We start from the raw sequence: 12,388 nt of genomic DNA on the forward strand, positions 1-12,388 counted from the left end.
GCTTGTTTTTAGCAAAGGCTCTTGCTATTTTGTCTGCTTATAAAGGTAACCTGATTTTGTAGCTAGAGTCTCATAAACCTGAGGATGACCATGAGCCTCTGATTCTCCTGCCTCCGCCACCAGTGCTAGGATTAGGCACCAACCTGCCCAGTTTATTAGGTGCTGGGGATGGAACACCTTCCAGAGTGCTGGTAAGACTCAGCCAAGGGAGCTACACCCCAACCCAGTACAGGGTTTAAACAAAAAATAAATATGAAAGATAAACACAAACATTGGAATTCCCTTGTACAATATTCCTACACTCTGTTCTCACTCCAGTTAGCAACTACTATTAATAGTTCTGAATATTTTCCCTCATGTGTATTTTTTTTAATAGAGCTGGAGATCCAACCAAAGCCTTCCATCTGCTAAGCAAGCACTCTATTTTTCAGTTATCCCTCTGTTTCCAGAGGCTAATTTTTATTTAACCATATTTTTTAGGTTTAGTTTCCTTTTTGTTGTTGTTTGTTTTTGTTTTTTTGAGACAGGGTTTCTCTATGTAGCCTTGGCTGTCCTAGGCTCACTTTGTAGACCAGGTTGGCCTAGAACTCACAGCGATCCACCTGCCTCTGTCTCCTGAGTGCTGGGATTAAAGATGTGCGCCACCATGGCCAGCTGAGACACTTTTCTTAAAAAATAATTTCAGTCAGTCATGGTGACACACGTTTATATTCAGGTGGCGGGGAGAGAAAGGTAGGCATGTATTCAAGGCCAACCTGGGCTACCTAACAAGATTGCCTTAAGGAACTAAACCTAGAAGATAGTGCTCCAAGGGAAGAAGGAAGCTCCTGCCCTTCCCAAAGCTGAAGCCAAAGCGAAGGCCTTCACAACTAACAAGGCTGTGCTGAAAGGCGTCCACTGCCACAAAAAGAAGATCCACAGGTCACCCACCTTCCCTCGGGCCAAGACCCTGTGGCTCCTTAAAAGAGTGCACCCAGAGGCCAGGCGGTGGTGGTGCACGCCTCTAATCCCAGCACTCAGGAGGCAGAGGCAGGCGGATCGCTGTGAGTTCGAGGCCAGCCTGGTCTACAAAGCAAGTCCAGGACAGCTAAGGCTACATAGAGAGACCCTGTCTCGAAAAACCAAAAAAAAAAAAAAAAGGATCATCCTTAACTATGTACTAACTTGAGGCCAACCTGAGTTAAGTAGTGAGACTATCACCTCTACCGGTTCTATGGCAATTGCATAGATTTATTCATGTCGGTTGTTCCGGCCACGTGGGGCATACAAAGGACTCAAAATGCCTGCTGCCTGCATTAAACAAATCTTTTCCCGATGAACTTCAAGCTGCTTCAGTGGTGCTGCAGAGCACTTGCCAGTGAGCTCCAGCCCAACGATGCAAGCACTGGGAAGGCAGGGGCAGGAGCGCCGGCTGTCTCGGCTTTAGATACAGGACTGAAGAACGGCTGGCTGATCCCGACTACAGGGAGAAAACCATTAAGGGTCAGAATTCCCTCAGATAAGCCGAGGGAAAACAACAGAAGACAGCTTTCCACAAGGACAAGGAAAGCCGGCAGAGGGCGACCCCACCGCAAAGGTTGCTGGGAAGCAGCGGTCGTCCCTAGTTACCGCCGGGCGCAGAGGTCACGCACGCCGCTTGCATGGCCCGCCCTCCGAGCCGGCTCACGTGATCTAGGGGCGGAGCCACAATGCGTCGGCGCCATGGCGGGCTTGGTTGACTTCCAGGACGAGGAGCAGGTGAAGTCCTTCCTGGAGAACATGAAGGTGGAGTGCCACTACCAGTGCTACCGCGAAAAGGACCCGGAGGGTGAGCGCCGCCTGCGCAGCGGGGGTCACAGGGGAGGGGAGCGAGCGTGGGGTACAGGCCGGTCACGTGGCGGGCAGAGGACGCAGTCAGGGACGCTACGGGACCGTGGGCGGGGCGTTGGATGCGCCGGGGGCGGGGATGCTGCTGAGGGGCGGAACCCTCAGCCTAGGCGGAGCCTAGTCCGGATTGGGATGCTAGGATTTGGGATGCTAGGACGGGATATGCTGCGGTGAAAGGGACCCTCAGCCTACATGTCTTGGAGGGAATCGGCTAACGTGCATGGGAAATAAGTGAAATATGTGAAAGAGTAAATGCGAGCCAGATGTGATATCATGCACCTGTAATTCTAGCGTTCGGAAGGCTGAGGCAGGAGGATCACTTAGTCCTTAGGAGTTCCCGACCAGCCTTGGTTACATAAGGAAACCCGGTCTAAAAAAAAAAAGTGGTAGAGAGGGAGGCCGGAGAGATTGGTTCAGCGGTTAAGAATGCATACTGGAGCCGGGCATGGTAGCGCACGCCTTTAATCCCAAGCAGAGGCAGGCAGATTGCTGTGAGTTCGAGGCCAGCCTGGTCTACAAAGTGAGTCCAGGACAGCCAAAGCTAACACAGAGAGTCCCTGTCTCGAAAAACCAAAAAAAGAAGAAGAAGAAGAAAAAAAAGAGCATATGCTGCTTTTACAAGAGGACCGGAGTTCAGATCCCAGCACCCACGTGGGGCAGCTTTACAAGCATTTGTAACTCCAGTTCCAGGAGATCCAATGCCTCTGGCCTCCGAGGACTCCACAGCACTTGCTCATATACACACATGTATACATAATTTATATATATTGAGACTAAGTCTCATTACTGTTGACTGGCCTAGAACTTGGAGTACAGACCACACTGGCCTTGGACTCTGAACTGCCTTCTTGTGCCTCCTTAGTTTCCGGTGTGAGCCACCAGGTCCATTAACAAAATTAATTTGTGTGTGTGTGTGTGTGTGTGTGTGTGTGTGTGTGTGTGTGTAGGTCTGTAGTCCTGGCTGTCTTGGACTCCCTCTGTAGGCCCTTCTGGCTTGGAACTCAGAGATCTGCCAGCCTCTGCCTCCCCAAGTGCCGGTGTTAAAGGTGTGGGCCATCATCCAGCACAAAATTACATCTAAAAGAAAAAAGGTAAATGAAATAGGATGAAAGAACTGAGTGAAGGTTACTCTACCGTGGAATGGCTTTTGAATAAAGCTTTGAAGGGAGAAAGGAGCCATGTTAAGTGTTTGCCAGGCAAAGGTGATGAAAAGTCTAATGAAAAGGTCTGAGAAAGAAATGGCCTCTTTGGGGGGCTGGAGAGATGGCTCAATGGTTAAGAGCACTGCCTGCTCTTCCAAAGGACCCAGGTTCAATTCCTAACAACCACATGGCAGCTCACATCTGTCTGTAACTCCAAGATCTGACACCCCTACACCAATGCACATAAATTAAAATTAAATAAAATATTAAAAAAGAGATAAAAAAAAAAAAAGAAATGGCCTCTTTGAGTGTATGAGTGATTGATACCCAGAGAAGCAGCCAGTGTAGGTTATTTTCCTCCTGTTTTATTTATTTAAGGGAAAAGAAAGAAAATGGCTCTGGCCCTCCCTTCCAGTAGCAGTGCAGTTCACAGGAAATCAAAGTAGCCCTCTACAGAGTGACTCTGGGCGAAGAGCTAGTCCACGTCCCAGTTGAAGAGACATTTCAGAGGAATTGACCCTCTGTGGTCTTTGAGGACCAGGGTGGTTGGGCATGGACTACAGGGGTGAGCTTTGTAGTAGTGGAGTAAAGTTAAACTCAGGATTGCTCAGAGTTAAGTCAAGTTAAATTTTTTTTTTTTTTAAGATTTATTAATTTATTATGTATACAATGTTCTGCCTGCACATATACCCACAGGCCTGAAGAGGGCACTGGATCTCATTATAGATGGTTGTGAGCCACCATGTGGTTGCTGGGAATTGAACTCAGGACCTTTGGAACAGCAGTCACTCCTCTAAACCTCTGAGCTATCTCTCCAGCCCTCAAGTTAAATTTTTTTGTTTTGCAGATCTGAGGCTCAAACCCAGGGCTTCTGCGTGCACTAGGCACATTTTCTACCACCTAGTTCTGGTCTAGTTCCAGAATTCAGTTTGTATAGTTTCTAGACCAAGATGACCTTGAACTCCCATAGATCCGCCTGCTTCTGCCTCCTGAGTGCTGGGATTACAGGTGCGTGCCACTACACCCGGCTGTATCCTGCCTTTTAAGTAAAGGATTTAGACCTGATTCTGTAGGCATGTTTGAGTTCATGGTAGTTGATGTGTGTTATGTAGAGACTATAGAGAGCGGTGAGTGCAGGACAGCCAGACAGGAGAACTGGCTGAGGGCTGGGGTTGTAGGTCAGTTGGTAGAGTGCTCACCTAGTGTACGTGAGGCCCCGAGTTCAATTCCTGGCTTAAACTGGGTGTGGCTGCACACCCTTGGGGTATAATCCTAGCACTCAAGGATGTAGGCAGGAGAATCAGGGACATCCTCAGCTACATAGCGAGTTCTGGTCTAACCTAGGCTATGTAAGACCCATCTCAAATAAATAAGTAAATAAACAAACAAGGAACATGTATTATTGCTATTATTCTCAGTGTCAGGATGTTGTCTCACCAGTTAGCTTCCTCAGCCATGAGCAGGGCCACGTCTGTAATCCCAGCACTCTGAGAGGCAGAGGCAGGCTCTGTGAGTTTGAAGCCAGCCTGGTCTACAAAGAGTCGAGATCAACCAAGTCTACACAGAGAAACCCTGTATTGAAAAACAAACAAAAAATGCAAAGTGAATCTTGCCACTTCCTTCTGTTTAAGAGCGTTCTCAGTTGGTAGCTTGCTTGTAGTGGTTTTCATTGAAGAGCTAGGGATTGACCAAGGGCCTCCTGCCCTGGAGGAAAGTTGTGTGCCCTGAGCCGCACACAGTCCAGCCCGCTTCCTTCCTGAAAGCTCCAAGTGGCTTGTAGTGTGTAATAACATGCCGGTCATGGAGAGAGGCTCAGGTTGAATCCCCAGCACTGGAGCCCCCACTGACCTCCTCTCATGTTTTGTAGGTTCTAGCCTTCCTTTCCCACCTCCTATCATGTGCATGCAGTGGATATTCTTCTTCCACATGTTTTGTGTCTATAGACTCTTTCTCCAGAACTTTCCATTTCATTGTCGTCATGTAATAGGGTAGAACCACCTGGGGTTCTATCTTTGTATTTTGCTTTGCCACAGAGCAGCCCCTCCAGCCCCTCATTGTCTTTAAGTAGCTGCTTACTTTGTATTCAGGTCTCAGCCCAGCTCTCATAGTCCTAGGTAAGGCTTTCCTTGGTGGCCAAGCCATGTAACCATTCTCCCAAGGCCCACAACAAACTTTCTTATCATCTTATTTCAGTTATAACATTGTTTCCAGGGGCTAGAGAGATGGCTCAGAGGTTAAGAGCACTAACTGTTCTTCCAAAGGTTCTCAGTTCAATTCCCAGAAACCTCTTGGTGGCTCACAGCCATCTGTAATGAGATCTGGTGCCCTCTTCTGGCCTGCAGGTGTACATGCAGGTAGACTACTGTACAATAAACAAATAAATAAGGAAATATTTTCCTTATTGTGTTTCCTCTCATAGACTGCCTGAGTTGACACTGAAATCTAAAAGGGTTTGTGGGCTCCTCTTGCAGCAAAAAATCAGAAATGAGATGTAACTACCTTACTCCTTGGCCTGGCTGGAAACCTGAAGCCTCCAAAATAGAATGGAAGCTACCAAAGCACAGGGACTAGGTTTCCCTTCCCTGTAGTGTCCTACTCCCAGCCAGCCTCTTTTAGCAATTTCAGCAGCATCAAAGACCATTTCCTGCTCTTTCCCTAGGTTATAAAGAATGACTTTAATGGGCTGGAGAGATGGCTCAGTGGTTAAGAGCACCACCTGCCCTTCCAAAGGTCCTGAGTTCAATTCCCAGCAACCACATGGTGGTGCACAACCATCTGTAATGTGATGTGATGCCCTCTTCTGGCCTGTGGTTGTAAATGCAGACACAACACTCTATATAATAATAAATTAATAAATCTTAAAAAAAAGAGCCGGGCGTGGTGGCGCATGCCTTTAATCCCAGCACTTGGGAGGCAGAGGCAGGCGGATCGCTGTAAGTTCGAGGCCAGCCTGGTCTACAAAGTGAGTCCAGGATGGCCAAGGCTACACAGAGAAACCCTGCCTCAAAAAACCAAAAAAAAAAAAAAAAAAAAAAAGATGACTTTGACCTCCTCATCTTGTCTCCACCTTGGGAATGCTGAGATTATAGGCGTGTATTTGCATGCATGACTTAAAAATATAAATATTAGGGGGGGCTGGAGAGATGGCTCAGTGGTTAAAGAGTATTGTCTACTCTTCCAGAGATTCTGAGTTCAATTCCCAACAACCACATGGTAGCTCATAACCATCTATAATGTGATCTGGTACTCTCTTCTGGCGTGCAGGTGTATAGCAGGCAGAAGACTGTTTAAATAATTAATAAAGAAATCTTTAAAAAAAAAATATATATATATATATATATATATGGAGGGTAAGTGACAATATTCCCAGCAGCTGGGTATCTGGTGTATGTGCTTTCATAAGATAGTGTATATATGTATTCAAATATTTGTTGACTGAAAATGAATGAGAAATGGTCCAAAGCTAGCCAAGTGTTGGTCATCAGAAGTCAGCTAGGCCAGGCTGCCAGGGATCAGGAGTGGCAATGGGGTCAGTCTTTCTGATCCATATATTCCTGGCCAGGAGGAGACATGGCCCCTTGCAGGAGGGGTGGAACAGTGCATTTCTGTGGTAAGTCAGAGCTGGACTTGATCTGTAGCTGGGTCCCTGAACAGCTGCTGTGCAGCATCAGCACCTCTTCCCGCCTCCCTAGGTTGCTATCGGCTGGTGGACTATCTCGAAGGAATCCAGAAGAATTTTGATCAAGCTGCCAAGGTGCTGAAGTTCAACTGTGAGGACAACGGGCACAGTGACAGCTGCTACAAACTGGGGGCCTATTACACGACAGGGAAAGGTGAGGCGCTGCAGGTCTTCACAGGCATGGAGGACAGAGCTGTGGGCAGAGTACAGGATGGAGTTCAGCAGAGAGGGAGTGGGGGAGCGTGGCCTTTAAATGCAGCAGTCTTTGGGATTACTATTTGCACATTGTGGGACCTTGAGCTAGTTCATTTTTTTTCTTTTTCCATTTTTTTTCAAAGATTTATTTGTTTATTTTATGTATGTGAGTGCTCTATCTGCATGTACACCTGCATGCCAGAAGAGGGCATCAGATCCCTGTAAAGATGGTTGTGAGCCACCATGTGATTGTCAGGAATTGAACTCAGGACCTCTTGAAGAGTAGCCAGTGCTCTTAACTGCTGAGCCATCTTGCTAGCTCGTTTTGTTTTGTTGAAACCAGGCACATACATACACACAGGCAAAATACATTAAATAAAATGTAAAAATAAAATATAGAGTCTCAGGCAGGATGTTGTACACCCAGAATCCCAACACTTGGGGAAGCAGAGGGAGGCGGATGTCTGTGAGTTCAAGGCCAGCCTGGACTACAGAGTGAGTTCCAGGACAGCTAAAGCCATACACAGAAACCTTGTCTCAAAAAAAAAAAAAAAAAACAGACAAGGCCGGGCAGTGGTGGCACACACCTTTAATCTCAACACTTGGGAAGCAGAGGCAGGTGGATCTTTGTGAGTTCGAGGCCAGCCTGGACTACAGAGTGAGTTCCAGGACAGCCAGAGCTGTTACACAGAGAAACCCTGTCTTGAAAATCAAAAAACAAAAAACAAACAAACTAAAAAAAAAAAAAAAAAAAAAAAAAAAAAAAAAAAAAGAAAAAAAACAAACAAACTATACACACACACACACACACACACACACACACACACACACACACACACACAAAAGCTATCAGGATTTGCTGAACACAGAGTTAGAGTTGAGTAATTAGGCTTTATATTTTTTTCTCATGCCTTAATTGGCATTATCTTTTAAATAATGCTGATTTTTGCCAGATAATAAGTTACTCTTTTTGCTCCTGTGGGTTAGGGATTTGGGTTGGGTTAGCTGTGCCTTGGGTGGGTCACACTGGACAGGGAGGCAGTGTTGCCCTTTATGCTGACTCACTGGCCTGAAGGCACAGGCCTTGGCTCCTGTCCACTGTTGTCAGGAGACCTCTGATCCCAGCAACTGGGAGCTCTCCATGTCTCCCTGGTTGCTTGATCATGTCTCCTCATGGTCTGCTTTTAGCTTCCTTCAGAGTACGTACTCAACAGAGAAAGTCCAAAAATGGTTGGAGCAATAGTTCAGTGATTCACACTGGCTGCTCTCTCAGGAGACCTGGTTCCATTCCCAGCACCTACCTGACAGTTACAACGTTCTGTAACTCCAGTTCACGGGGATCTGCTGTCCTCTTCTGGCTTCTGCGGGTATCAGGCATGCATGTGATACACAGACAAACATGCAGGCCTTCTCCTGTAGTCATAAGGCAAGTTAAGAGAGGGGCAGTCGGGAAGGAGAGGAGGGAGAGAGCGCTGGACAGTCCCAGCATTTGGAGCCAGAGACATGCATATATTTTCTGAGGCTAGCCTGGACTACACAGACACTCTAGGATAGCCAGAGCTAGATAATAGAGAGATCCTGCCTCCAGGAGAAGAGAGTCCAGCTCTTTTTAAAAGAGCATTCATTTATTTGTATCTGTCTGTGGGCATGTGTGTGCCACAGTGTATGTGTAAAGGTCAGAGGGCAACTGTAGGAGCCAGTCCCAGGAATTGAACTGAGGCGGTCAGGCTTGCTAGTTAAGCTTCTTTACCTGATGAGCCATCCTGCTAGCCCTGCAGTGAGTGTCTTTTATGGCCTCCAAGGGAAAGCCATGTTTTTCATTTCTGTTACATTCTGTTTATTAGAAGTAAGTCACTGAGTCTGGCTTAAATGTAGGGGAAGGGACTGTGCATCTCTCATCCTAGTACTCAGAGGTCAAGTCCATCATGGGCTACACTTCATAAGACTCTATTTCAGAAAGAACAAAGAAAAATCTCAGAACTGTGAACACATAAGAGAAAAAAAAGACCACCTTTTTTTTTAAAAGACAACTTTATGTAGTTTAGGAGATCTCAAACTTTCTGCTTTTTTTGGTGTTAGGATTATACCCCACCATTCCTAGCTTGTGTGTCAGTCCTTTTTAGTTTTTCAGGGTTTTTGTTTTGTTTTGTTTTTGTTTGAGACAGGGTCTCTCTATTATATAGCTCTGGCTGTCTTGGAACTCACAGACATCCTCCTGCCTCTGCCTCGCAAGTGCTGGGATTAAAAGTGTGCACCACATACCTGACTGGCTGGCTGGCTTGCTTGCTTGCTTGCTTGCTTTTTTTCTTTCTTTCTTTCTTTCTTAGTCTTCCCTGGGAGATTAGTTCCTGGAGCTTTGTAGGGTCAGAATCCTCAAGTACTCTAGGTCACACACAAGTCCTTCATACACTTCAACTTATTTCTAGGTTGTGCTACCTAATACATATCAACACTAATGTAAATAGTGCATGTATCTTGTACTGTTCTGGGAATGATGGAGGAAAGTCTATACGTTTTTAGCACAGACATGTTTTTTTCCTGAATATTTTCAGTCCATGGTTGGTTAAAGCTACAGCTGCTGTCTGGTTCGAATGCTGTAATAGTTTATAACTAATGGAATCTGCCTATGCAGAACTCATACATATGTAGGGCCAACTGTATATTTAGATTAAGAAACATTCAGCTGCTTATTTTAAAATGCTCTGTTCTCACTGAAGTTCCATGAGGTGGTAGTCTCTGGTGCTGAGTTGACATGTGTCTTCCTGCCTTGGCTTCCCTGTCAGAGTCCATGGCTGCCTTGCTGGCTACCCTCCTCCATGTTGCTTTAGCTACAGGACTTGTTCCCTAACGTTGGCCACAAATAGGCTCAGCCCCGGCTGGGCATTGGGTGGTGATTCTCTCTGGGGCCAGAGGGCAGTACTGGGGCCTGGACCCAGCTCTTTGTTTTCTATCTTCGCAGGGGGTCTGACTCAGGACCTAAAGGCTGCCTCTGCCTGCTTTCTGATGGCCTGTGAGAAACCAGGAAAGAAGTCTGTGGAATCCTGCCACAATGTTGGACTCCTGGCACATGATGGACAGGTCAATGAGGATGGCCAGCCTGACCTGAGGAAGGCCAGGGACTACTACACCAGGGCCTGTGACAGTGGCTATGCAGCCAGCTGCTTCAACCTCAGTGCCATGTTTCTACAGGGTGCCCCTGGCTTTCCCAAGGACATGGGTCTGGCCTGTAAATATTCAGTGAAGGCCTGTGACCTGGGCCATGTCTGGGCCTGCGCCAATGCCAGCCGCATGTACAAACTGGGGGATGGTGTTGATAAGGACGAGGCCAAAGCTGAAGTACTGAAAAATAGGGCCAAGCAACTGCACAAAGAACAGCAGAAAAATGTCCAGCCTTTAACGTTTGGGTAATGTGTGGCCTACTCTCCCTTCCAAGCAACAGACAGCTTGATACTGGCACCTCTTCTTTGAGGTCAGTCAGTGCCATCTGCTCTAGAGTGTCACCTGCTGGGAGTGGCCGGAAATATGTATTTTAGTAAATAATCCTTTGTGTTATTCTGTAAAGACACCTACGTTTTGAGGGGGGGGACTCTTAATTTCAAAACTGGATCTCTGTAAAATAGGAGTAATCTGTAGAGACTTTGGGAGGCTGGGGAGATGAAGAAAAGTTTGGAAACTCAGCAGCCACAAGCCTAAAAGAATCAGCCATCATTATCATTTTAGTGGAAAGGCTCGAGAATTAGAAAGTATCCTAATTTGCATAACAGAGGTCTTAGAACAGCGAGGCAGTCACGACTGCCGCCCTCCGCCTTATGTAACCTAGCCGCTGTGCGGGCTCCCTGCCTTCCCCGCAGACCGTTCTACAGATCAGGATCCGGAGCCGAGATCCGCATGAAAGTTGAAGGTGGTTATGTTATGCCTTGTACTTGCCACAAGACGTTTGCAGTTGAAAATTAGCTTCTCGGCTGGCTCTGCTCCTGGGAAGACAGGAGACTCCCGAAGCAGCCTCAGCAATTTGTTACGTGATGACACAGAGTTGTCCGCTGAACAGTGGCCCTTTTCTTTTTTTATTTTTATTTTATTTTATGTATATGAATGCTCTATCTGCATGTACACCTACATGTCAGAAGAGGGCATCAGATCTCATGCGTGAGCTACAGAGTGGTTGCTTGGAATTGAACTCAGGCCCTCTGACAGAGCAGCCAGTGCTCTTAACTACTGAGCCATCTCTCCAGCCCTGGTGTTTTGTTGTTTTGTTTTTTAAACAGGCCCTTGTGCTGCCTGTGCTGGCCTTAACCTTCCAGCCTCAATCACCCGCACCCCACCCCACCCCAGAGCTTGTTAAGTGGTCCAGATGAATGAACTGTTTCATTGGTTTTTAATCTGATAGGCTACTGTTCTTCAGATCCTGGCGGGATGGAATGTGCTCATCGAGATGGCTGTGACTTTTTTCTTTCTTTATCTTTTGCCTTTGTGTGTGTGCCTTTTAAAGAATTTTTACCTTCTATTGTCTCTACTTGTCACCAGGGGGCGAGCTTGTCCTTTTCTTCTGATAGCTGGCCTGGAGTATCTGTCACATCCCAGGTCCCCCTTCCCTGTGTGGCAGCTAATGGCTGCTCTAGAAGGAAGGCTTACCTTTGAAGGTCAGAAGCACAGCCGGCTCCTTCTCAAGTTGATACAGCAGAGGGATTTTTAAAAAGATATCGTTTGTTTTTAAAATGCCTTGAAAATAGTGTTTGGTGTGATTGAACGCCATGGGTCAGCAAGCATAGGGAAGATACGGATCATGGGGACTGCATATGAAAACTATATGGACGGTGCTGTCCAGCCTGAGACTGCACAGTGGAAGGAGACAGCTGATTCCTGCAAGTGTTCTCTGACTTCCGAGCAGGAGTGCACACACAATAATGAATACATGTGATAAAAAATGTAAAACAAGGCAAATGGCTTGATTAAAAGGTAACTCAAAGCCATGTGTGGTGGCTCTTTGGAGGCAGAGACAGCCTGGTGTCCATAGGAAGTTCCAGGGTGCATAATGGGCCCCTGTCTCGAAGACAGAAAAGACACAGAAATGGCAGATGTGTTGTTTGAGATGCCCTGTGCAGCATGGCGGGAGGAGTGCAAACTGCACTAAGCACGCTGCTGTGGCTATAGGGGCCGAACAACAAATGCAGGGGGCTGTGGAGTGGCGGGGAATTGCATCACTTACAGAAACAAGACGGCTCAGCCACTCAGGAAGACAGTCGACTGTTATTTAACCACATTTAACGTGCAGTGCCTTTGGCAGTCTTGCCCCTTTATACTTCCTCAGGGGAATTAGAAATAATGCTCGTATACAAAACCTTTGTAGACCAGGCTGGCCTCGAACTCACAGAGATCCGCCTGCCTCTGCCTCCTGAGTGCTGGGATTACAGGCGTGCGCCACCATGCCCAGCATGAGTTTTGTTTTGTTAGTTTTAACAGCCTTGTTTATAATTGCCAAAGCTTGGAAGAAATGAAGGTGACCTTT

General features: G+C 46.8%; 1 protein-coding gene across 1 annotated transcript; it reads left to right on the forward strand.

The window, feature by feature from the left end:
- Nucleotides 1-1,650: 1,650 nt before the first annotated feature.
- LOC127211618 (cytochrome c oxidase assembly factor 7) lies at nucleotides 1,651-11,201 on the forward strand. Its single transcript, XM_051171615.1, has 3 exons — nucleotides 1,651-1,807; nucleotides 6,701-6,841; nucleotides 9,842-11,201. Exons 1-3 carry the CDS (start codon nucleotides 1,702-1,704, stop codon nucleotides 10,288-10,290), a joined length of 696 nt encoding a protein of 231 aa, XP_051027572.1. The 5' UTR covers nucleotides 1,651-1,701; the 3' UTR covers nucleotides 10,291-11,201.
- The last annotated feature ends 1,187 nt before the right edge of the window (nucleotides 11,202-12,388 follow it).

Source organism: Acomys russatus, chromosome 29, assembly GCF_903995435.1.
Source record: "Acomys russatus chromosome 29, mAcoRus1.1, whole genome shotgun sequence".
Taxonomy (NCBI): Eukaryota; Metazoa; Chordata; class Mammalia; order Rodentia; family Muridae; genus Acomys; species Acomys russatus.